General features: G+C 41.4%; 1 protein-coding gene across 1 annotated transcript in view; it reads left to right on the top strand.

Annotated features, from left to right (window-relative positions):
- LOC310925492 (importin-13-like) overlaps positions 1-23,648 on the top strand; it is a 30,290-nt gene extending 6,642 nt beyond the window's left edge. Inside the window, exons 3-23 of the mRNA XM_083887460.1 lie at positions 120-245; positions 685-1,041; positions 2,366-2,619; positions 7,687-7,827; positions 8,556-8,697; positions 9,160-9,326; positions 9,566-9,686; positions 9,923-10,070; positions 10,887-11,068; positions 11,392-11,418; positions 11,545-11,679; positions 12,802-12,954; positions 13,986-14,066; positions 14,218-14,355; positions 15,066-15,162; positions 17,638-17,690; positions 19,084-19,150; positions 19,284-19,342; positions 19,463-19,552; positions 19,706-19,887; positions 20,732-23,648. Coding sequence (XP_083743586.1) covers positions 120-245; positions 685-1,041; positions 2,366-2,619; positions 7,687-7,827; positions 8,556-8,697; positions 9,160-9,326; positions 9,566-9,686; positions 9,923-10,070; positions 10,887-11,068; positions 11,392-11,418; positions 11,545-11,679; positions 12,802-12,954; positions 13,986-14,066; positions 14,218-14,355; positions 15,066-15,162; positions 17,638-17,690; positions 19,084-19,150; positions 19,284-19,342; positions 19,463-19,552; positions 19,706-19,887; positions 20,732-20,828 — 2,817 coding nt within the window. The 3' untranslated portion in view covers positions 20,829-23,648. The remainder of the gene's footprint in view (positions 1-119; positions 246-684; positions 1,042-2,365; positions 2,620-7,686; positions 7,828-8,555; positions 8,698-9,159; positions 9,327-9,565; positions 9,687-9,922; positions 10,071-10,886; positions 11,069-11,391; positions 11,419-11,544; positions 11,680-12,801; positions 12,955-13,985; positions 14,067-14,217; positions 14,356-15,065; positions 15,163-17,637; positions 17,691-19,083; positions 19,151-19,283; positions 19,343-19,462; positions 19,553-19,705; positions 19,888-20,731) is intronic.
- The last annotated feature ends 2,919 nt before the right edge of the window (positions 23,649-26,567 follow it).

The raw sequence follows: 26,567 nt of genomic DNA, 5'->3' as shown, positions 1-26,567 counted from the left end.
GCGAGTGAGAAAAAATACTGTTTTTGCAAGGTAACCAATTCTTTGTACAAATATGTTCAACCGTCTATTAGTTACTGTTGACTCACACTTGTATTGTTGTTTTTCTCCTGTCTTCTTAGGCCCTCCACCAGTTGTACTATGATCCCAATATAGAGAACAAGAATCTGGCCCAAAAATGGCTAATGCAGGCTCAGGTCTCGCCTCAGGCCTGGCAGTTTTGCTGGGTCCTGCTGAGCCCAGATAAGGTACAGTGAATATAAACACACATGCACACACACCTTTCTGTGTCCATTGTGATCTGAGTCCTTCGGGCACCTGCTTATGTCCAATACTTACATTTACACTATTTATTTTTCTTTACTTTATCAGTGTTTCCAAAACCTCAGAATGACAATAGCTTTTTAGCTATTCATGTTATTGAGAAAAAATATATCTTTATTCAAAGAAATCAAAAGGTATTCACATCACACTCACAAATCTGAGATTTGTTTCTGGACGATTTAGTAGCTGACTAATGATTGATTGATTTCTACAGCCCTAATCACGTGAATGAAGTTTTTCTGAGGAGTATAACACACTGCTTGAGCTTTATTTTGTTAAAGAGTACATGCTATTTTCCGTATATATCTGTATTGAAAAACAATTTTTGCATTATCTGCATTCCTTCTGTTCCATCTCTCACAGGTGCCTGAAATCCAGTATTTTGGTGCTAGTGCGCTTCACACCAAGATCTCTCGTTATTGGTCAGACATACCCTCAGACCAGTATGACTCCCTGAAGACCCAGCTGTTCTCCCAGATTGCCTGCTTCTCCTCTGGCTCCAAGATGGTGCTCACTCGCCTCTGTGTGGCCCTGGCCTCTCTGGCACTCAACACAATGCCCGAGGCCTGGCCGGGCGCAGTGGCAGAGATGGTGCGGGTGTTCCAGGAGGAGGGGGGTGGCGTGGATGGGCGGGCACGCTGCCTGGCGCTGCTGGAGCTTCTCACCGTCCTGCCTGAAGAATTCCAGACCAGCCGCCTGCCACAGTACAGAAAGGGACAGGTATGTATGCAGGGAACAGCTTCTCCCACACCTGTGCAGTATTCACAGATTAAGCTTTGGATACCTTATTTTTACTTGAATCCTTTAAACTTTAAAGCATTTTGAGACCTTACTCAGCCACGTCTTATGGCCAAAACGCACAAATTAGCAGCATATACTTGGTTCCAGTTATAGTCTTGTTTCCTGGTTATGATTATCTGTATATTTTGAAATTCTTACTTATATTGTGATGTCTGTGTCTAACCTGTCATGTGTCTGTGTGTTGAGCATTTGCTGCTTAAGGTCCATAAATGTCCTTTATATTGTATAAAGTAATCAATCTCAAAAAATACAAATCATAATTTGACCAGTTTTAGGTTAGTTTTCAATATTATTGGAAAACCTTTGTTCATAAATTATATTTTATCTCATTTATGAATATCATGGGTGGTCCGTGGCACAGTGTGTTGTCTTTCTACTTGAAGGTTACGGGTTGGATGCCTGGCTTTGCAAGTCTAAATTACTTGAACCCAATGTTGCTCTATAAATACAGACCATTATAGGTATCTTTATCTTGATATTTAAATTAACTAAAACTCAACTTGATAAAAAGTTTGAATAAGATATTTGTCCCGCAGTGGGAAAATTTACACCATTACTGCAGCAAGACAGTAAAGATAAGGATAATAAATAATAAACGTGCATTCTCAAAAAAGTACAATATAAAAAGATATTTATAAAAAGATATTAATACTGAGACTATAAAAAAATTGAAATAGAATGTATCGTGTGCATTATAGACAATTTCTAGAATATATACGGTAAGGACTAGGTATTTACATTATAAACACAGATTGAGCATGGGATTATATGTTTATATTGCAACATTTTACGTTAGAACACAGTAATAACACGGTAATTGTTGTGGTGAACAGTATGATAATAATTTGAGTGTGTGAGTGAATGGTTGTTTGTCTCTATATGTGGCCCTGTGATGGACTGGCGAACTGTCCAGGGTGTACCCCGCCTATCGGCCAATGTCTGCTGAGATAGGCACAGCACCCCCGCGACACTCTGGTGGAGGAAAAAGCGGTAGATAATGGATGGATGGATGGATATTATAGTTTCCCATGTTAGTACTGTACTGTTTTTCCAAGGTTTTGAAAGCTAAATTCTCAAAAGAACGGTGTAAAAAAGTGTTTCATATTGTTCTGACAAAGGCTCATTGGCACCAACGTTGAAAACTTGATACCCAGGACAGGTCTCCTCATCATACACACAGACAGTGTATCATCATGTGAGAAAGACACTTGCAGTCCAACTCATGTTGTCATCCTCCCTCTAGGTTCGGTGCGCCTTGGGTCAAGAGTGGGGGTCAGTGTGTCCCTTACTGCAGCAACTGCTGAGGCAGACGGACAGTCCCGGGGCAGTGAAAGCTCGTGTGCTGCGCTGCCTGTCTTCCTGGGTGCTGCTGGATGTTCCCCTCAGCGAGAGTGAAGCCCTGGTGCATGACTGCTTCGCTGCACTTCCTGACCCTGAGCTCTTCGACACAGCAGTGGAGGCAATAGTCAATGCCATCTCACAGCCCGACTCCCAAAGGTGCGTGTGCTGTCATGGAAATTGCATTAAATAACCTCATGTATAAACTAACAAATCACTGTACTGCTTTTACTGCACAAATGTGTGTCACTGGGTCCTCATAGTGGCATCCACCAAAGTAAAATGCAGAAGAAAGTAATAGTAATAATACTGTGACATGTAGAAGTTACGTTCAGGAGATGACTGAGCAGGAGAAGACTGTTTAAAAAAAATATACATTAGCTAACAGCAGGAAAACAGACAGGCATTGGAGGACGGTTTGGGAGGGATGGAGAGAAGGAAGGAGGAATTGATACAGGGCAAGTTGACAGCCAGGGGGAAGAGCGCAGCATTTCTCGGTTGGCTGGTGTTACTATGGTAACAGAGCCGGGGAGAGATGTCATCATACCCTGGCTGATTCAGACACGGCATGCACCCATTACTCCTCCTCTCGAGAAAACGGTAGAAAGAGAAAGAGAGAGGGGGGGGGGGGTGACGGGATGATGTAAAGAGACGGAGGTAGGACGTTGGGGAAGGTGTGAATCCTCCATACCTCTGCACAGCTGCTGACAAGTGACTTTAAACACTGATGTCGTGTCAAACAAGCAGGTTTTGGGAAGATTAATGGATGGTGGAGTTACAGGTAGAACATCCTCACCCAGTTGCTGAGCTAATAGGACACACTGCACTACATCTGATTTCTTCTTTTTATTTATTTTTGTGTCATTTGTGTAGAACTGATCACAGGTCTCTATCGTGTGCATGTTTCCCAGTGCATTTGTCAGATCCTCCCAAACGTCTCGACTGCCTTATTAGTGGAGTCTCCTGAGACACACTTGGCCTCTGTTTGTTAGTGCACTGTGTGACTCGTGGCCTTACGTGTGAGTAGACATAGTATATTTGATTATTTTTTTTGCTTCAAGGTAAATAAATCCCTAAGAAAACAAGAGTTTTTAAATTATCTTTATATAGTGTGATGTGCTTACTTTTGCAGCTTTTCAGAGAGAAGAGGTGTATGAAGGTCTCCTATTAGGGAGAGGGGAGTGAATGGGAGCAAATGCTGAAGGATATTTGATGTTGGCGTGGAAGTAATAGCTTGAGCATTAGGGCTGGGTATTGCTGCTGGGTGCCTTAATTGATGTTCCAATTCACAAGCTCCTGATTTGAGTCCATCCATCTTCTACCACTGTATCACAGCTTTTTATAAAGGGCACATCCTGGACAGGTCGCCAGATAGTCAATCACAGTGCCACATATGCTGCATTTCCACTACATGGTCCCAGCATGGCGTGACTCGCCTCGGCATGGCTTTTTTGATTTTCCATTAGCGATAGTTCCTCGTACATGGTCCTTTTTTTAGTACCTGCCTTGGTGAGGTTCCAAGCGAGCTTAGCCGATACTATGTGTGACGTCGTCAGACGGCCGGCCACTGATTGGTCAGAATCAAACGGAACAAAGCTTAACTGTAGATCAATTAAAACGACTCGATAAACAAAATGTGCGTTAATCTACCAACATTTAGCAAAGGAAATGCATAAAATCTAAATATTTAACTGATGAGTATTTAGCGGCAGCACTGCTGAAAGCCAGCGATTGCCAGCAGTGAGCCGCAACACAAACACTGCTGCTGTATTTCAGTGAATTAGTTATGCAGGAAGTCCTGAACGATCCTGTAAACAAGCATTTTCAATTAACGGAGCCTAATGATATAGACTCTGTTAATTAAATAGAGTCGAGTCGTGCCGTGGTGAGGCGAGGCAGGGCGGTACCATGTAGTGGAAAAACGCCAATAGAGACAAACAACCATTCACTCTCACACCTATGGTCAATTTAGAGTGTCCAATATGCCTAATCCCCAAATCTGCATGTTTTTGGACTGGGATTTTAAATTTTCAATTTGATTTGAAAATAAAAATTAAATATTGATTAATTTATAGATATTTCAGTTTCCATATCAATGTTGCTTGGTTATGAAGATTTCACAGAACCAATGCTGCTAATTGTATAAAATGTTTGTCTCTAATCTCGTGCTGTATTAAATATTAATATAATTTGACCACAAAGTAGTGACACTGATTCACTTTCATTTAATATGACCACACAGTGCAACCTAATATTACAGTCGTAGGTGATTTTTCAAACTCAAACATTAAACACCTGTTCAAGTTCAAAATATTCAGCTTACAAATTCATCAGACATTTTAATGGAATTCACAGGTTGTCCAACAGAGGGTGCTGTGAGCACAGATTGGCCTGCATCCGTGCCCTCTTAGCTCCTCTGACTTAGACAACAGTGGTGTTATGTTTGGAGGTGACAATGGTGGACACAAGCAAACTTAACTGTTCTCCTGATCAACAATCGCAACCCCAAAGCATCTGGAAAAAGTGGTACATGGAAGCCCTTGTGGTTCTACACCATAGATGATTAAGTCATTCACAAAAGTTAGCTTCACCTGAGCTAACGGTTTGTGGCCATGCAAGACTATCGCAGTCAAGTCTCATGAGATTAGTGCAGAGGATACATGCAATAGCATATTTATAAAGAGCAAACTCAGGATTTTATTTTGGATTTTCCAAATAAAATTCAAAAGAGCAGCACTTTATTTCTTCCCCTGTCCGACTCTCTTGCTCCATTATCGCGCACAACAGCGTTTGAAGCATATGCGAGGAAGAGGAAGTGGTTTTTACAGTAATCAATTTCTAGATTTATTTACCCCACTTTGTGGCACAGTGTTAACTGATAAGATTTCTTTTTGTAATGTGAGCAGTAGAACTTAGATTTATTCTGCTCCTCATGACTGTTTTTTTTTCTCACTCTCTCTCCCTGTCACTCCCGCAGACAGATACATACACATACTTCCACACACATTGGGCAGTGGGCACATCTGTACAGTCAGACACTCTGGTGTTGTCTGCAGGGTGTGGTGTTTAGTCCATATCTTCCAGCGCTACTTCCTTTTTCTACAGTCATATCTCACCGCTTTGTTTTTCCTGCTTTGTTGTTTATTTATGTTGTTTATCTTTTCTTTGGACTCTGCCTTTCCCCTCTCTCTTCTTCTAACCATCAGTACTAATCCCCCCCTCCCTGTCGCTTGTTCTCTCCCTATGTTTAAACACATTACAATCAACTCATTTGGGGGGATGCTATTGGTCCAGCTGCATCCTGTTGCCAGGCAACCCATTTCCCCTGTCTCAGAGTGTTGCAGTAATTGCAGAGGGGATTGGGGGGGGGGGGTGGTGTGGCGGGCAGAGGCAAGAAAGGAGGAGGAGGCACGATGGAGGGAGAACGCGTACAAGAGCAGGACAAGGGAGTAAAAGGGGGTTAGAAAGGAGGAGACTGCAGTCTGAACAACCAGAATGTCACTGTTTATGAGGGCAGCGGAGGAACGCGTACACATCTTTTCTCGGCTTATAATCATATCCTCTACAACACAGAATCCTCTTTTCGAGAGCGAAGAGAGCATGACCTGCATCTGCAAAACATCCTTGTTAAAAATGAATGATCCACTGAGTGCAGGAGAGCAGTCTTTCATTGAACACACACTCACACATGCTCGTTCTGAGTTACAGTAAGGACAGTCAGTGTCTGTGTAGCTCCCCCATAGTCGCTCCCCCCCCCCCCAGCAGGACACAGAGGATGTAGGCCAGCACAGACACAGGTCCAGGATTATTAGATGGAGGGCAGACACATCTCAGCAGGGTGGAGCTCTCTCCAGAGGAGGCTGAATCAGCATGGACTGCTGAGCAGGGGGACTGGGCTTCATAAGGCAGCGCCATAAATCCTGCTTCCCGGCTCAAAAGAGGACCTGAGGGAAATTAGAGTAATAAATGCTTCCAAGTTCTGTGGGAAGAGATGCATTTAACCTACAGAGCAGAGGACGCACATCTGCGTCATTATTTCTAGCCTCTTTTTTTTTAACCTACCATTGTTTAATAAGGGATTATATTAACGCTGAAACAATTGAGTAGAACAGTTGAAAAGTGGACTGTTCTTTTTCCCCTGCTACTTTGATGACTAAAACAATACAATTCACTGCAGAGGAAAGATGTGTTTTGCACAAAAACCAGCAGGCGTATGTTTTGTTTATTTATTTATTTTTAAATAAGGGAGTGACCTTTTTGCCAATGAGGAAAGTTCCTCTTTCAAACTGAACAAAATTAGGGGACATGACATTACTCTAAACACTTGTATATGTAATGTCATGCTTGAAAAGGTGGAGACTCTGTGACTAGACATCCAAAATAAAGTAGGAGAGAATACAATTAGTCTGCTCACTGCTGATGGGTTCTGTAGCAGATAAAAACCTGTGTATTACCTGGAATTGAAAGCCAATTATATTGTTTCCCATTGTAGACGAGAGATTAGCAGGTGTTTGTGTTTTTTTGTGATAAAGAGGCTTTGCAGTAGTTTCTATTTTACAACCTTGCAATGTCATTGATGAATATTCATCAATGTGGATTCGCGTCATTATTGATGTGCTCATAAAACATAAAGCACCACTTCCATACCACAAAACCCCCTGGGACTTACACACACATACTGTTTACAATTCACATCACTCGTGTATGCACACGGTGTCCTCTGTGACTTTCAGGCGCACATGCTCGCGCGACCTTCATCTCCAAATGTCATCCCTTCACTAAGCGTCATTAAGGGCGACGAGAGGATGCTGGCATATGACTAGATCTGAGCCTGCTTTGAAGGGTGTGCACTCTAGTGTGTGTGTGTTTTAGCTGGAGCTAATAAAGATGGCTGAGACAGCGGGAGGAAGACAGAATAACATCTGACAGGCAGTGCAGCTCTGAGCAGCAGCTCTGAATTTTTTGGTTCCTCAGAAGATGTGGGGATTTTTAGGGGTGGGTGTGCTGGATCAGAGGTTAGACTGACAGACTGTGATTTGATGTGAAATAAACACTTATTGTCTTGAGAGGGAGCAATAAATACTTCGACATAGCTATGAGCAGTGTGAGTCAGATTTATGTTTACCATACCACTGGTTCCAACACATTTTCTTGAAATGAACTGAACTCTAAACTGTCAGTTGTGGTGTTCTTCTGTCTGTGTTTGTGCATCTGTGGATCTTTTAGATATGTGAACACTTTGCTGAAACTGGTGCCTCAAGTGCTGGCCCTCCAGGAGCAGCTCAGAGAGGCTGTTCAGAATGGAGACATGGAGACCTGTCATGGTATCTGCCGGATCGCTGTTACACTAGGAGAGAACCACTCCAGGTGAGTGCACATCATTTTAATTTTGGAAAACTACCTAAGTCGAGTCTTATCTGAATATTCACTGGATTATGGTTTCAAAATATAATGGTGCAGAACTTCAGAAAACTTACAGAACACTGTCCAATCACAAAAGAAAATGTATCAGAAGATGTGACTTTGTTTGCTAAAGTAATAATAAAAAGGAAAATAATATTCATTCATTCATCTGCTACCACTTTATCCTCCACATGAGGGTTGCAGCGGGTGCTGTGCCAATCCCAGCTGACATAGGGCCAAAGGCAGAGTACACCCTGGACAGGTCACCAGTCCATCACAGGCCCAAATAGAGACAAAAGCCCAATTTATACTCCTGCGTTAAGTGCTCTACGTCGGTTACGGAGAGCCCTCTGCGTCGCCTCTCTGTCGTCTCCAGCTGCACGAAATATTTTTTAAGTGTCTGTCACTCCGTCAAGGTACAACGGAGATGGCAAGGGCTGCGATTGGTGTCTAATTTGCTTTATAGTTATAATTGAGCCCTATTTTTCAAATCAAGTATTGATCAGTCTTTGGTGGTATTCTTATGTTCTTAATTTCAGTTATATTAAAAGGAGTGAATGTAAAAACTGTTTTACCCAATCCTGTAACAGAACACTCTCACCAAAATGACCTAACAACAACCATCTCTGTGTGCAGACTTCAGACTGTTGTATAAAATGTTTTCTCTCTCTTTCACTCACCTCTTTCTCCAGGACTCTGTTGGAGCAGGTGGATCACTGGCAAAGCTTCCTGGCTTTAGTCAACATGATCATGTTTTGTACAGGAATTCCTGGCCACTATCCAGTCAACGAAACCACTAGCTCCCTGACACTTACCTTTTGGTACACGCTTCAAGTAAGGAATGTTAAAAATCAAGATTTCCCCTTGCTTAATATCAAGGTGCTAGTTGGACAAAAAAATTCTGACTCATTTTGCTAGGCTCAAAATAAGCTTTGCTCATTATGGTAAAATGTCACAGTTTAAGAGCTTAATATACATGATCATTATAGTTTTTTAGTTTAATTTAGGTTTTGAATGCATTTTTTCATGGTCTAAAAATAATCCTGGCATTTGTCTTTCTTTTAAAAGTAATAAATTGCAGCTGCATATCTGAAAACATCTACTGTTAAGCAACACAAACAGCTTCTTGGTTAATGTGAGCCGGTAATGTGAATTTAAAGATGTTTTAATGATTCTAGTGTTGTTGTTTTTAAAGAAAAATGAAGAATTTAATGAAGTGTGTAGTTACAAGCCTTGTTTGGGAAACATCACAGATGCTAAGAGTAAGACTCTTCTTCTCTTCTTCTCCCTCCTCAGGATGAAATCATGTCGTTTGAGTCGGATAAGCAGGCAGTTTATCTGCAGGTCTACAGGCCGGTGTATTTCCAGTTGGTGGACGTTTTGCTACACAAAGCCCAGTTCCCATCTGACCAGGAGTATGCATCCTGGTCCTCGGATGAGAAAGAGCAGTTCAGGATCTACAGGTGTGTGTAGTTCTGTGTGCGTTTGTAAGGCTGAAACTGTATATTCCTGATGTGTACAACAATTTCTGCTGCACACTGTTCCGTGCATGATTCAGTGACAGCCAGAGTGTTTCAGAAATGACTCAGTGACAGGATGATAGGTCAGAAAATGAGTGTGTGTATTTTCTGCAATACAATCTCACTGGTCTGAACGATTATTTTTTCTTGATTGTGTGACCCTTCAAATCTCTGTCGTTCAGGGTGGATATCTCAGACACTCTCATGTACGTGTATGAGATGCTTGGAGCAGAGCTGCTGAGTAACCTGTATGATAAACTGGGACGACTGTTGACAAACGCAGAGCAGCCCACGTCATGGCAGGTGGGTGAGAAGCACACAAGATCCAGCACTTAAAAAAATAACAACCGTTTTATGAATGAAGCTTTTGAGGGGCATTGAAGTGCATTTTTCAGATTATCATACTGACTGTATACAAAAATGATCTTATCGTTTTTCATGCTGATTTTAGATACTTCTCACTTGTGATTGTTGTTTTTACAACAGCTTTTCTTAATTGTTTGCACCACACACTAACACACACTCTCCTCCTCCTCCAGCACACAGAAGCTTTGCTGTACGGCTTCCAGTCCATAGCGGAGACGATAGATGTGAACTACTCTGACGTCATCCCAGGCCTAATAGGACTCATCCCCAGAATCAACATCAACAACGTCCAGTTAGCAGACACGGTGATGTTTACAATAGGTAAGACAAATACTGGTTATCCTAACAGATAAAGTGCTATTTATAAGTGTAGAAAAGTGGAACGTAGGGTTGGCACAGGGCACCATCGCCTCAAAGAAGGAAGATTTGTGCTTTGAACCTGATGCCCAGTTGTGGCTAGTGTTTCTCATTACAGATGCTGTCAGCAATGGCCCTTAAGCAAAAGGCTCACCTAATAAAATATACTCTTACTTAAGTCTACGTTATCTGAAGAATATGTGTTATTACACCATTAGAAGGCCATTTCTGGCAGGAAACTGCTCCATATTCCATTGATAAGATCAGCATTTTTAGCCCATGGTGTAAATATCAAATTCACAAAATAGCACATACACTTACTGATGGAGGCAGCACTGAGTTAATAACTCCTGACTGTCATAATGTGAAATGGCTAATTATCTAAATGGACTTGGTTGCAGAAGCTGAGAGTGAGCAGTTAATAAACTTCAGTTTATAACCATAAAATGAACATATTTTCTAAGATATCATAGACTGAAACAGAACTATGTTTTTTTCATTCCATATTGTCAGTTAGTGCTGGATCATGAAAACGGCAGCATACTATACTGTTACAGTTACGTTAGAATTCCCTATATCTTGAATGTTTTACTGACAGCAGCTTGACAGTGGTGGGCTGTTACAGAATTGAAATGAAGCAATGTACATTTCTCATAATAACATGGGCCAGGTCTTTTCACTCTCTGTCAGTTGAAATTCAGGTACAATTGACGGTGTTTGAGTCCAGTGACACACACACAGCTGGTTTCTCAGTCGGTATCTGAACTGTTCTCCCTATAGGTGCTCTGGCTGAATGGCTGGCAGATCACCCGGTGATGCTCAGCAGCGTTTTGCCGTTGGTTCTTCAGGCTTTAGGGAACCCAGACCTCTCTGTGTCCTCTGTCTCTACGCTGAAGAAGATCTGTCGAGAATGCAAATATGACCTGCCACCATACGCGACCAACATTGTAGCTGTCTCTCAGGTTTGTCTGTCTTTAAAAATAAATAAATAAATAAAAATATGCACCTATTTATCATTTTGAATGCACACCAAATACTTAGAAAACAATTAAATACTGAAATTAGTTTTTCTTGATTTGTTGAGCTCTCCTGGCCACTGTACAATTGTAGTTTTTTTACTTACTAGATTTTTATGATGTTCCTTTTCTACAAAAAAACAGCTTTTACTCTTTGAAATCGCTTCAGCTGAATTATTCTATTATCTGTTATGTTTGGACATCTGTTTTTCTTGTACTTACAATGGATAATAATGGACCTATCACTCAAATTCTCTTTTTCTCTAAAGGAGGTGCTTATAAAGCAAATCCACAAGGTCAGTTTTTGTCTTCTCACATTCATTCTCTGTCCGTTTTGACACAATTTAATAACAAAAGCAGGGGGAAATTATGTAACTTGTTTGTAGCCTGACACATTATGTATGGATTGTCTCTTCCTGCAGACGAGTCAGTGCATGTGGCTGATGCAGGCTCTGGGCTTCCTGCTCTCCGCTCTCCCCGTCGAGGACATCTTAAGAAACCTTCACTCTCTCATCACGCCATACATTCAGCAGCTGGAGAAGCTAGCGGATGAGACGGTATGTGCGCAAAGTACCAATGTGTGACCTTAACTTTATACCAACAAAAGCACGGGGGGAAGGGGTTGGGGGGGGTTGTACTCTGGCCAATAGGAACGTGTTTCTGTGTGGTGTCACTGCAGTGGAACATTTCTCTGTGGGACCAGATTGGATCCGACTCCACACCATGGGCTAGTGACTCACAGTCTGCCCCTCATGCAAACACACACACACACCGCAGCAAGACAAATGAATCATTCAGATAATGAAAAAGTGCCTACACACACACGCGCGCACACAATATAATTGTGCCTGTTAAAATGTCAGATCTAATGGAGCCTGGAGCTTGATTGTCACAGTCGATAGTTTAAATGTGGATCTGAGCATATCTAAAAATAAACTGATATTTATTGAAGTTGGAGAATCAGAGAATTTCTCCTGATCCCTTGTACTGTACTCCATGAAGACCTTGCTTCTCATAGATCTGTCTGTGTCTGTTCTACACTCACAGTCACACATTGTGTCATCCATTCTTTAATGTCTTCTTCCCTGTCCTGCTCCTTGTTTTGTGTCTCGCTTTTTGATGTGTCAGCATTACATCAGACTAAGAAATCATGAGTTTTGTTTCGGGCAGAACAAATAGTGGCACCTAGTGGGGAGACCTTCAGGTTACATGACATTGGGGTGTGAGCGACTGTGATGTTTGATGGGGGTTGACAAAAAAAAAGCTGCTGGAGTCGCAACATGCTGTTTTTAGTAATAGTGTCTTTAATGTGATGAAGGTAATAGATTTGATATGACAGATGTGGCTGGAAGAGGGTGTGGCAGCGTCTTTGTCCTCTTCACAGTAGTTGAGCTTTGTTTCATCACCATGGAGACAAAGAAATAATTACGTATTGCTAGAGAAAACCTAATTAATGATATTACCTTTGGGAGGTGTGAGTGTGTGATGATGCCACTGGTAGAAAAATTAGTCATTGTGTTCTCTCTGCTTCAACACCAACCCATTGTGTTGTTTCATATTTTTAGTTGATTAAGTATTAGTATTAAATTTTTTCTATGAATAATGGCAATGAATTTTTTAATTTGCCAGCTACTTATAATAATGAATCTTATTTTGTCTGTTTGTTTTTCTTCTTTCAGCCTAATCCCTCGAACAAATTAGCAATCATTCACATATTGGGGCTGTTGTCCAACCTGTTCACGACACTTGACATCAGCAAGCAGGACGATGAGACGGCAGAAGGATCAGCGCCACCTGTCAAAACAGCCCCGCCTCCACCAGGACCAAACCCGGTCAGTCTCTGCACACTCGGGTCGGGCTATACACAGACTATTAGCGATTTTAGCTATCAGACATGGACTCAAGGCAATGTTCAGAGATTTCAATTGGGACATTCTTTATAGTTTGCTTATCATATGTGACAAAGGCAGCAGGAGATTGTCTGCGTGAGGCACGTTCGCAACAGCAGGAGAATCTCCAGAGGGCGACGTCTGATGCTTGCCCATTTACTCAATGTGTATCCTCCAGTGTCTCTCCTGCTGTGAGCTCACTTAAACCAGGCAGCAGGGGAGTTTCCAGAGAGTCTGTAGAACGAGTTCTGCTGTCATCATCTGCATTCACACATACTGCACTGGAGTAATAATATCATAATATGGAGTATCTCCAGAGTTGGGAAAAAGATTAACGTATAAAATCATGATTCTTATCCTCAAAGATTCTAAGATGATTCAAAACTTTCAAAAATAGATTTGTTTTTTTAAACATTGCTTTGGTTTTATTTCAAAACACCTGCATTTACCTTACAGCATTATAGAAAACAAAGGCTTCACTTTTATCATTATAATTGAAACAACAAACTTTTCAGGTTATACCCAGGATGCTTAATATAATGAATGTAATTAGTTTTTCTTGGATTTGCTTGTTTATGGTACCCTATTCCAAATATTAACCTACCTAATTTTGCAAGCACTTAATTCTGATTTAATGATCACAACTTCAAGCTTCATCAATTTTTCGGAAATCATTTTGAGCTGAAATTCCATTTTTGATTGAATCGTGACCCAAGGAATCAGAATCTAAACAAATCACAAGATTCTGAAAGATTCACACCTAGAAAGCTATGGTTATTATGAGTGAGAGAGATTGGCCATTATTAAAAAAACCAAAAAAAACATTCACTTTAAAAGCTTAGTAATTGCTGATTCTGCTATTAGACATGTGTAACATGCTAATATTTAATGCTACTTTTTGTTAATTACTAGTATGTTCTGTTTGTTTTATTGAAGTTAAATGAAGTTTGTGTGTGTGTGTGTGTGTGTGTCAGGTGGTGGTGGTCTTGCAGCAGGTTTTCGCTCTCATACAGACTGTCCTCAGCAAGTGGCTCAATGACTCGCAGGTTGTAGAGGTGAGTTGTCAATACATGGATCACATCCACACATGCTTCTGTACATGAATCATACACAGAGATGATGATGATGATGATGACGATGACGACGACGACGACGACGACGACATTGACGACATTCAAGTGAAACTGATGTCATGTTTCTCCTCAGGCTGTGTGTGCCATCTTTGAGAAGTCAGTGAAGACTCTGCTCCATGACTTTGCTCCTATGGTTTCTCAGCTCAGTGAGATGCTCGGGCAGATGTACAGCACCATTCCCCAGGCTCCGGCCCTCGACCTCACACGACAGGTACACGCGTCAGGATTCTGTGGTGTGTTCATAGATGAAGAGAGATTTGAAGGGCTTTGGAAGAAAGGATGCAATATGAACTCATGAGCTGTGCACCAATGAATCCAAGGTTAATAAGGAGTTCTGTATGGCTTTAGTTCATGACTTGGTTTTTAAGCATTCACTTAAATAGATTAGACGCATAAACTCATTAAAACTTTAATTAAAATTCAAGTTAGGTTTTTTTCTATCACTCAGATATAAAATTTGACTCTGGCTTTTTTCCCCTCACTGATGATAATAATTTAGCCAACTTGCTAATTGCACCAAAGTCAAATAGATAAAACTAATAAATTACAAGTTTGTGCTATTTGAGTCTAGACCAAGCACTCAACCAAGCAAGGACTTTTAGGATGTACATGACAACATCTTAAGCCAGGAAGCTCTGTCAGTAGTGTGAGGAGACCAAAGTATAACTGTAAATAAATCAATTTCCACTAAGGCTTAATGATTTTTAGTAAAATATCTAGTCGATTACCACAAAGAAAACATTCAGTAGAGAATTCTGGATTTGACCAGCTGTACGTACACAACTGTTTCACAGTGTCTTTAGACTAACGCTGTTCATGTGAAGCCATTCTCTGATTTCGCGCCACAGTCCATAATAACCTGATGCCATGTGTGTGCATGCTCACATACTGAGTGTCTGATATGATGTCCTGCTGTTTCAGATGGTGCATATATTTGCTAGTGAGACAGACCACTTCCCGCCCATCAAAGCTCTGTTTGAGCTGGTTACCTCGGTAACGCTGTCCATCTTCCAGCAAGGTAGGGGGTCCAGCAGTGGTGGGGCTGTGTTTTCTGTTGAAGTCGGTGGTTGAAATACTTCTGATCATATTTGATTTCTCAGGGTCTGAACTTGATGTTTCGACTGCAGCGTGACTCTGTGTGTTTTATGTGTATGACAGTGGGATATACTCCAATTAGCTGAAGTGCTGCAGCGTTTTCAGTTAATAAATCAGCTCAGCCTGGAGGCAACAAACAGGCAAAGGTTAGAGGTCATTGAACTCTGCTGTCCATTCAACCTTTAAACCTTTGCTCTTGTTACTGTTTAATGTAGGTGGACACACACACACACACAGTGGTCTTGTCTGCTCGGTGTGTTGAGAAGACAAAGTCTCATGATAATTTCATCAGTGATCATTGATTAAATCATTTTAAGCCCATTTCGGTTTGACTTTAAACGTTTACAATGACATGTTTACTATCTTGATCAGCCTAGTTTTTGCTTATACCAATTATTTATTTTATTTTATTTGGACAGTGATGTGGATGAATTTACTGTTGCATGAAAATGTCTTCCGTCCGCCAAACTAACACAAGATGGACATCAAGAAGATGACACATTTTAATTTACAACACCTGGCTTATGTAGCTCTTGTATCGGGATCGTCTGCCTTCCCTTCCCTCCCATCCCCTCCCCTCCTTTCCTTTTGTGTTGTCCCATTTTTCCTCTCTTCCTTTCCTGCTTTGACTGATTAAGTGATGGCTGCTTCTCCTTCCTACCTCTCTAAACTCTTTTTTTTCTGAGCAGGTGCCCTTCATTATAGACACTATCAGTCACAGCACTAAGCACAGAGACCTCTACCTTAGGCTAACCTACATGCTACTCCATTTTCATCTTAAACTAATCATAAACTGGTAACACTTTAGATTAGGGAACACATATTCACCATTAACTAGGCGCTTACTAACATGCATATAAGTCGCATACTAGCCCTTTATTAGTAAATATTAAGCACGTATTAACACCTTATGTTGGAAAATCTTAATTTGTGTCATAATAGAGGTAGAATAAGGTGTTAATACACACTTAATGATTACTAATAAAGGGCTAGTATTCTACTTATGTCAGTAAGCACCTAGTTAATGGTGAATATGTGTTGCCTAGTCTAAACCTTGCTTTCACCTTCTGTTAACTATCTTGGTATTTTAGAATGCTGCCGTCTCCATTTTAGTTTGTGAACTCAGAGGCAAAATGTCGTCCTTTATTAATGATGATGCATTTCCAGCACTTATTACCTGCTTGGTTCTTAGTGGCCACAACTTCACAATCAGCTTCAGATTCACCCTCTCCTCATTGTTGAATCATCGGTGTAATACCAGAAATCCTTGACCTTGTTTTACATCTTTCTTTCTCAGTACTAGTATTTTTTTTATTTTAACTAAGCAAATGAGTGCACAGGAGAGAATCAGCTCAGATTACTCCTTTTCTGGAAATGCTGTTTTCAAACAAAAACATAGTGGTAATAGATGTAGCCCTATTCAGTCCAGGCCAGTTCCACACAGCTGTGGTTGGACTGAAGTGGCACTTCCCCGTCACAGCCCTCTGAATAAGACCTGTATTCTCTGAAGGAGTTGTGTGTGTCTGTGGATGAGGGCTGGAGGAGGGGGGTATTGAGTTGTTTGGAGTCTGGGAACAGCTAACGCTGGGCGCTCACTACAGGACACTTGTTCTGGTTGACTATGAGTTTGCTGTTGGAGACGCTCTAACATCAAACTTAGACCAATGTTTGAAAGACAGGAATCTCAATGCAGATTCTTCGGTAACAGAAAAAGTTCTAACAGAATTGTGTGTTTTAATTGTGCATAACTTGTAACCTGTCACATTTTAAAGTCTTGTAGTCTGTGTCCAGCATATAAGGGAGGTGGTTATATCAGAATCTCCTATTTAAGTGCGACTCAAACCGACGGTTATAAACAAAGAGGTTCTTATTGACCAGTTCTGAGTGAACCCTCGATGATCACCTCTCTCCCTGAGGCACATATTTCAGTCTTAAAGGAAATGTGTTTGCTGTTTGATCACAAAGATGTCAGCATTGTCTCATGGGGGGATGTGAAGGGGGGATTCATTTAGGTTTGGTGCCTCTTTTCCTCCAAAAGTGTAACAGTAACAGAGGTGCCTCCTGGGTTCCCACTCCAAACCCACTTTTGTTTCTTTAGGTTTGTTCTTTTTCTCTCGTTACTTCTTTGTTTCTCTCCAAACAGACCCATGTCTTTGTCCTCTGCCTGTTTTTTCGTTTTTTTTTTTTGGTTGGTCTGTTCTTCCAAGACTCTGCCAAAGCTTCATATGCCCTCCCCCCCCACCACCCCTTTGTTCCTTATTCACCTGAGAATTATTTCGATGAGATATTTTTGAGTTTTCTTTGATTTCTACATGACTGTTGAATCTATTCAGTTGCTGTTTGTATATTATTCTTATTCTCTTATGATTTCTTAAGTTTCATCTTTATTATATTTTAGGACCCAGGGATCATCCTGATATTGTTGATTCATTTATGCAACTCCAAGCTCAGGTGTGTTTTTGGTTTCTTATTTCATTCACTTTGTGTTTCTCTCTCTCTATCTTACTCTCCTTTTCTCTCCTTCCTCTCCTTTTCTGTCCTCTTCTCTCTCTTTCTTTCTGTCTCTTTCTCTCCTTTGTTACTGGGCAAGAAGAAGTCCCATCACATAGATGCGGCAGTGGAATGAAACGTGAGGGGAATGTTTGAAAATGAGATGCCCTGTCTCTCCTCAAACTCTCTTGATTCCAACAGTCACCGTGCCACACTAAACATAGCACCAACCTCCTGTGCTGGTTTTATTTTAGCTTTTATTTACATTTCTGATGACCTCGCCAAATTATAAATGATTGATTACAGGCAAATCTTTTGAATGGTCTGTAAAATTATGTTTAGCAACTACATCTTCTTGAGAGATGAGCCAATCGATTTCTGTGTGGTTTAATATTCTCAGTATGCGCGTAAACTCTCGTAAATCACATCACATCTTTCAATTTATTGCAATAATAGTTTATTACACTGCTGAACGTGCTTCAGAAAGCATATTAACACACCGCCTACTATATTAACAATATAAATTTGGCAACATTTTTCTGCACAGTCAATATCACAACACATTAGCCCACCAGACCTTCAACACAATCAGAAGTTGATGTAACAGTATCAGGTGACTGGTTAGTCTCAGAAACCCACTCCCCTAAAGTCATTCCAGCTCAGAGCCAAAGCCCAAATGAATTAATATTCATCAAATATTAATCGACTCTGCCAAATTGGCTAGTGGCTCTTCTGTTTTGATATATTTTTGTCTTCCGTCTTCATTCTTCTTCCTTTGTTTTCTGTCTTTGGATAGACCTGACCTTCATCTCTCTCCCTCTCCCTCTCTCCCTCTTTCCTCTCTTCCATCCTGAATGAGTTCATTATTATGAAATGAGTTGTGTTTCTCTTTATCTGCACATGTTAATTACTTACACACTTCTGTTGCATATTCAGTCCAGTCAGCCAAAAGAAACAAACAAAAAAAAAACAGGGAAAAGTAATGTTTTAAGTTTAGCCTGATTTCAACAAAAACAAAACCATCATTGTCTTTAGTTTGACTTAAGTTTCCAATGATTTCAGAGTTTGATTTTTTGCAGTTTGTTTCTTATACCTGCTGAGTTCTGCATTGGAGGATCTCTGTATGAGTTTGGATATAATTTTTCATAAACAGACGGAGAGAGCACTTTACAGCCTGGTAGGCAGATCTGGCCTCAGTCCTGTGTTGCTGTCAGATCCGGCTACCAGGCTGAGCTGGTATCATTGATAGCAGTATTTTCTGAAGGAGCTTATGCAGTGGAATGTGGTGAAGCAGTACCGACTGGGCTGGGCCATCCAGGACATGCTCTGTTTAATGCCTTTATCTGCCTCTTAGGCCCTCAAACGGAAGCCCGATTTGTTCTTGTCTGAGAGTCTTGACGTGAAAGCAGTGTTCCACTGTGGTGAGTTTGTTAGATTACACAAGCACACCCTACACACACTGTACTGGTTAAGTTTTGCTACAGTTCCTGTGAAATGTGTGCCTGTCAGTACAAAGGACAAACTATTTATGTCTCTTCCTCGCCCACCTTTTAGGAGTTCTGTCACTCAAATTCCCTGAATCTCCGACAGTCAAGTCGACGTGCTTGTTCTTTGTGAGTGCCCCCCCCCCCCCACACACACACACACACGTGAAATCCTTGCAGACATTCAAATATTAATCACCACTTGCCATGTGAATGACTCATTCGGATTTCTCTGTGTTTCTGCGTCAGACTGAGCTGTTATCTCGCTGCTCAGATGTGCCTCCGTTGGCCAGAGTGGTGCAGGAAGACGGCAAGCTGTTGGTGCAGGCCTTGTTGGAGGTGAGAAGCACCACATCACGCCGCAGAAATGTTCATGTGTCATTTTGCTGTCGCTGCAGTTTGCCATGTAATCGCTCTCCAAAATGTTTTGCTTTCTTTGCCGTCGTAATGAAGTCCCTGATGTAAAAAGCCCACTCCTCTCTCTCTCTCCAGGGCATCGGTGGTGGAGCGTCTCGGAGTCTGATGGACCAGTTTGCTGAAGTGCTCTTTTCTATGAACAAGCACTGCTGTTCTCTGCTTGTCGTGTGGTTGAAGGAGGCGCTGCAGCTTCAAGATTTCCCATCGACTCGAGTCACAGCTTTACAGAAGGCCAACTTCTCACAGCAGATACTCCGGTATGTTGCTGCACCTTCTGTTAGATTAGTGGTTTCCAATAATTTTTTCTTGATGGTTGATGATGCCTGCTGACCCCCTCACACGTTTGCACTTACTAAGAGCAGGAGAAACATTATACTATACACTACCGTTCAAATGTTTGGGGTCACCGATACAATTTGTTTGTGTTTTCCATTTAAAGTCCCACCTTTATTCATCAAAAGAGTTGCGAAATGAATAAAAAATATAGTCTAGACATTGACAAGATTAGAAATAATGATTTTTATTCAAAATAATAACTTTGCTTTGATCAAAGAACCAGCTAATCTGTTTTCAGCTATGCCAACATCATTGCACAAGGGTTTTCAAGGGTTTTCTAATCATCCAATAGCCTTCTAACACGATTAGCAAACACAATTTACCATTAGAACACTGGAGAGACGGTTGCTGGAAATGGGCCGCTATACATCTATGTACATATTCCATTAAGAACGAGACGTTTGCCGCTAGGATAGTCGTTTAGCACATTAACAAAGTTTTGAGTGTATTTCTGATTAATTTAATGTTATATTCATTCATTCCTTCAAAAATAAGGACATTTCTCACTGACCCCAAACTTTTGAACGGTTTTTAATGAATAAACCTATAATATATTTCACACATGAAGATAAAAGTCAAAGTCAGAAGGGCTTCGCAACCCCATGTGGCGCTTTGAGGCTCCTCATTAGGTGTCAGGCCCCACAGGTGGGAACATGTGCATTATAGAAGATTAGATGTCAGTCTAACTGGTCAACCACATCATTATTTCACATATACTATATAATGGTATGTATTTTCTCCTCTTTGCCTCCATCTGTCATGCAGAGAACGAGTGAATAAAAGGAGGGTAAAGGACATGGTGAAGGAGTTCACGCTGTTGTGCAGAGGGCTCCACGGGACGGAGTACGCTGCTGAATACTGAAACTCTACCTGCCCTTGAACTCTCACCTAAACGTGACCTCTGCCCTCAGTGCAAACCAGCTGGATGCCACAACAACACAGTTCTCACCAACACCGTCAGTGACGCAAACCATGAAATGATTGTAAAGATTTACCTGCCCCTGCCACAAGACAAGACATGGAACCATTCCCGCACAGACCTGCCGTCAGATTAACGGACAAATATTAAACCTTCGGTGGCTTTCGGGAGGCTGACCTCTTGGCCCGATCTTTGCTTTCTCCTCTGAGGTTGATAGTTACTCCTCTCCTTCTTTCAATGCCTTTATTCTTTTTGGAAGAGCTCTGAGCAGCACGCCCAGCATGCTGCCTCATGCCTCCTTCTCTGTCTTGTTCTGCCTTTTTAGATCTTCCTGTGGTCCCTAGGTCGTTTCCTGGTGATTAGCATCCATATGAAATGGTAGTGGTATCGTACGTAGCAACTTGACATTATTTTTCAAAAGCTGAATCAAATGAAGTATATAAATGTATATGTACGCATATAGAAAGAAGGTGGTTGACAGTCCTGCTGCTGCTAATGGGAAGACAGAAGAAGCAATATTAGGAGGAGATTCTGCAGGAACAAAAAAAAAGGTACAAAATGCAAAACGATGAGCCAGCATGTCAGACTGAAACAAATTTGATAGTGACGGTGATCATGTACACAAAAACAAAACATTTACCATGAATTAATCAAGTAACTGAATCCAAGAAGAGAAGGCCTTTCTTTGGTAGTAAAAACCTGGGGTGTTGTCTTCATCTGGACGCTGCAAACTACTTTCTGCCACTCACGCTTGGCTTGTTACTTGCAGTGTCTATTACTGCCTATAAGTGGAATTTGTTAACTTGTGTTATTAGGGCTTGGGGTGGCCTGAATGCAAACCTTTCAGAAAACACAGACATAACGAATCCAGTGGTTCAAGGAGTCCTTAAAGGTCCGGTGTGTAGGAGTTAGTGACATCTAAAGGTGATACTGCAGATTGCAACAAACGGAAGACTCTGGTCACCTCCCCTGTGCAGATCAGATCAAATCTTCACATCTCTCCACTCATTCGCTCTCTGCCGTTTCCTTTTTAACTCTTTGTTGGTGTATACGTAGGGTTTATGTGGGCAGCGCTGCTCTTCATTTGTGTAGTAAGTTTGCACTTCAAAACATAACATTCCCGTCCGTTCGGGTTGTAGAAACATGGTGGCACAAGATGGTGTTGTCTGTAAAACTTGGCCCTTGCGTCAAGTACATAAAAGGCTCTTGTAAAAGCTATGAAAACTAAAAGATTGTTATTTCAGCATACATCAACACATTTATCAGTAGAAGTAAATGTTGCACACTGGACTTTTAAAGGCAACATGCGCCCTAGCTACCAAAACTGACCCGATAAAGACACCAGAGCACACAGGACAGGACTCTACTGCCCTGTAGATATACATGGGTAAAATGTGTTTCCTGACTTAAGGCTGAGTGTTGCATATTGTACCATTTTAATATGAATATTTACTCCTATGAATACCACTAAGAAGTTGGTATTGCCAAATTATCATGAACATATTTTATGTATGCCTCTCTGGGAGGGGGTTGACTGGCGGAAACAAACCTAAGATTATGACTTGGACTAAAACAGCTCTCTGTGTGTAAAGGGCCATACCTCACACACTCCCGCCCAGTCTTCTTGGATTGTATAGAGTAGTTGTTTTGCAGTGGTCCCTTAGGTAAAGCAGGACTGCCTATAGTGAGGACGATAGTAGCTGGCAGCTGGAAGAAGGCACAGGACTGAAACCGAGAGGATGAATAATCCTGGCGTTGGACTGCTTAGTCACTGTAATCGTGCAAAAATATTAATCAAGTTGTGAATATTAACAGTAATTGCTGAACACTTATTTGTATTTGAGTGTATGCGTGTGTTCATACCTGTATGAGAGGTTGTGTGTGTGCACAGATGTAACTTTTTTCACTTGTTCAGTGCACTTATATTGGACCTACAGTACACATCCTTCCTCTTATCTTTTTAAACAAAGACCCCTATTTTGTGTTTGTCATTTTCCTCTTCCTCACACTATACTCATCACTGTTACAGGCCGATCAGGCACATATCCAGTACTTCACTGGATGCTCTTCTACTCATCACCGCTCACACACACGCCCATTCATCTGGATAATCATCTCGGTCATATTCCTGCTTTTGTCATCGAGCCACCCAAAATGTTTTTATTTATCTGTGTCCCTGCTTTGGAGAGGACCAAGAAGGATTAGAGTTTAGTCACTGAGAAAGTTATTTGGCATTTCCGAACAAGAATCGGCACCAACATTCTGTTCTCAAGCTGGGAGACATTATTGATGGAGTGATGCAACGGCTGTTAAAAAACGCAGTCTAAAGGAGTAGCAGGACCAGGCGACATCTAACCACACTCACCATCAAAACGTACTGTGTGGTCTCTGATAAAAACTTAATCTCAGTCTAATCCTTCTGTCTTATCCAAGGTGCCTGCAGACATGTAGCATGTGTGTGTTTTGAGGGGGTAGGGGTTCTGGGGACAAACATTCAGTGTGGAAGACACTGCAACGGCATGATTTTTGAACGAAAACTGGAGGCAAAAACTCAGCTGCGCTGTCACAGAGTCTGATTTGAACTATGAACGACTGGCTGTTCAACACTGATCTCCTCTGTGTCTGTAATGTGGTCTCATTCTGAGGTGAGAAATAAAATAAATGTTCGTCAGGTCAAAGAAAGGAGCGGTCGGAGGGGAGGGAGATATGAAATGTACATTGTTTTTTTTTGTACCTTGGCTTTAATTTATTAAATATATCTAAGACTGCACCTCCTGGTTCTTGTCTTGTGTGTCTGTTCTGTCTAAACATTTGCTGATTTAATTTGTCCAAGCTCCTGAAATAGTGCAGACTATCACAGACCAAGAAGAGACCTAAAAACTTATTTGTTTTGTCATATTATACATTTTGTGAAATGGACTTTTTATTATGGAATTGAGAAAAGGTTGCGTAGGAGTTAGGACTTTTTTTTTTTTAATGAGTTTGAACTTTTTCCATTGGTGTCGGCAGAGCTGAAGCTCTTATGAGAAGTGATACTGCCTGAGATCATTAAATGACTCGGCCGTATATATATGAATAACTGCAGCGATGAATAAAAACAGGTATGGTGATTTTTAAAAAAGGCTGTTCATGCATGTATAAATGCACAGGATAGTAGCAGGCGCAGCGCTGTGCAAAGGTTTTGGGCAAGTGTGAAGGAATGCTTTCATAAATATAAATTCTAATAATTGTTTTTCTGTTTTTTTTAAATGAGTCTAAATGCAAACATATGTAGGTTTGGCTAAGATCCTTCTGTCCCTTCATGTTCTCCCAGACACTTTATGATGTTGCGATCAGGTCTCTGTACTTTCAGGACTCCTTGTTCTTTTTCATAGTTAAATAGACATTGGCTGTCTGTTTGCAGTTGTTGTCCTGCTGCAGGGTAAATTTGGGGGCCGATCAGACTCCTCCCTGGTGGTACTGCATGATGGAAAAGCATCTGCTTGTATCCCTCAGCATGAAGGACACAATTAATCCTGACCAAATCCCAGACTGCAGTCCAGACATTTGTCATAAAACTGCCTTCTGCTCCAGCCAACTATTTCAGATTGTGACTCATCAGTCCAGAGTACCTGCAGAACCTGCTGTCATGTGTCTACACCCTTGTTAACAACAAGAACAGGCTGTTCTTGTGTTTTCATGCATTTCTTCCATGATGACCACATCTGACCAGTATTCTCTGAGCAGTAAATGGATGTACCAGGGTCACCCTCAGTTTTCTGGCGGTTCCGAGCTGATGGCACTGCTGGGCATCTTTCAATTTCAAAGGGAAGGAAGCTTGGTTATTAAATATCCTTGTCTGACCACTGCTGCATCTACAGACCTCAACATTGCCCATTTCTTTCTTGAACAGCACATCCTGAAACCCCATCTGAAGAGACCTTCTTGCACTCAGTCTTACAATGGCGTGGATTATGATCTGTGACGTGAAACTATTCAACAACCTCACCTGGTAGCAGAGTCTGGCTGTTCTTCACCCACTTTTAAGCTTCCTGCACAGCTGCCAAGTCAAGTCAATTTTAATTATACATCACAAACAAGAGTTTGCCTCCAAGGGCTTTACAGTGTGTACAGCAAGTGACACCCTCTATCCTTAGACCCTCACGTCAAGTAGGATTTATGTATTTAATGATGCATGCCGTGGCTGTGACCCAGGCACCATGACGACCAGAGGACAGCTGCTTAGTTCGCCTCAGGCTGTAAAGCTGGAACTTAAGGTCAAATGTGTTAGTTTGATGCAGACTGGAGATAACATTTGAATTATATCAACTATCAGTGTCACAACCATTATAATAATACACATGTGTCTGTAATACAATAAAAAGAGATGTAAATGTGTGTTTGAAACACCCTAATAAAACATAAGAATTCTCCTCATCTGTTATTTAAGACCTTTTTTCTTCCGGCTTCTTCCTCCTGTCACAGGACTGTGTACTAATAAGCAGCAGCAGGCCCCGCGCATGCGCATACAGTCGGAGCTCGCCGCTCACACGTGGGTGAAGAAGTAGTAAAACACCATCCTTCTTCCCTCCGTCCTCCACCTCTGACCTCCTCCAGTTCACACAGCAGCAGCAACAGCAGCTTCTCCAGGACCCAGAGCTCCACTTCCCCAGTCCTCGACAACGAGTTCGTCACTGACGTTTACTTCCGTAAGTTAGCAAATGTTATTCACTTAGCTAACTTTCTGCTAAATCTATCTGTGTTGTAAAAGTTAGCATGACTGACGTCTTCTGTGTGAAGCAGTTCAGAGTGAAGACGCAGGAGACGCGTGCTAACGCGCTAACTTTAGTAGAAGTTATTTAGACACAAAGTTACTATTTTGCTTCCTTAGTGTTTTTTTTTTTAACTTTTTGTACTTTACTTTTTTACCGCACGCCAATGTGTGTACGTGTGTTTGTGCGCGCGAGCACCGGCGTGCGTATTCTACGCATTGTTGTGACGTCTTCTGTGACCAGGTGTAAACACTGACCCTGTCAGGACCAGGAGTCTTCATGTGGTGCTAATGAAGCAGACTTCTGAGGCTTTGGTTAAAGTTAAAGGTTAACTGTTGCTGGGTTTGAAAATCATTGTAATATTACAATTGAGGCTTTCTTTGTTTATGCTATTGAAATGAATGGAAGTCAATACAGATTCAATACAACACATTTTCTATTATCGTTGACCTAATTCAACCAAACCTCGTTTTACATTTCTTAAGCTGTGGTTAAGGTTAAGGCTAGGTCCTGAAATGAATGGAAGCACATGGGGTTTTCAAATAAGTCTCATCAGTCGTCTTCATGTGGTTAGGGTCTAACACAAAGCTCCTGACCATGCAGTGTGTGACCTCCAACATGCAAACAATCAATGACCCAATTGTCAGGGGCCTGATCGTGTGTGTGTGTAATACTTGCACTTCTAATTGTATGAAGACTGTTCATTTTGATTAGTAAACTTGAGGGAGTGAAGAGGATTTTCTTCACAACTTCAACGATTTATAGTTAGGGTCAGGTTAGTTTAGTTTGTTATTAGGGTGATTTTGTCACTGGGTGTCATTATAACGACAGAATTAGGCCTGAAGGGTTGAAAACGATCTGATTTGACGGTCTTACGTGTGGGTATCTTGTAGTCTCTTTGCTCTGCAGTGACAGTAAACTGATCATCGTT

This window comes from Microchirus variegatus (assembly GCF_963457635.1).
Source record: "Microchirus variegatus genome assembly, chromosome: 4".
NCBI lineage: Eukaryota > Metazoa > Chordata > Actinopteri > Pleuronectiformes > Soleidae > Microchirus > Microchirus variegatus.
The sequence above is the reverse complement of the archived record's forward strand: the minus strand, read 5'-3'. Positions and strand labels throughout refer to the sequence as shown.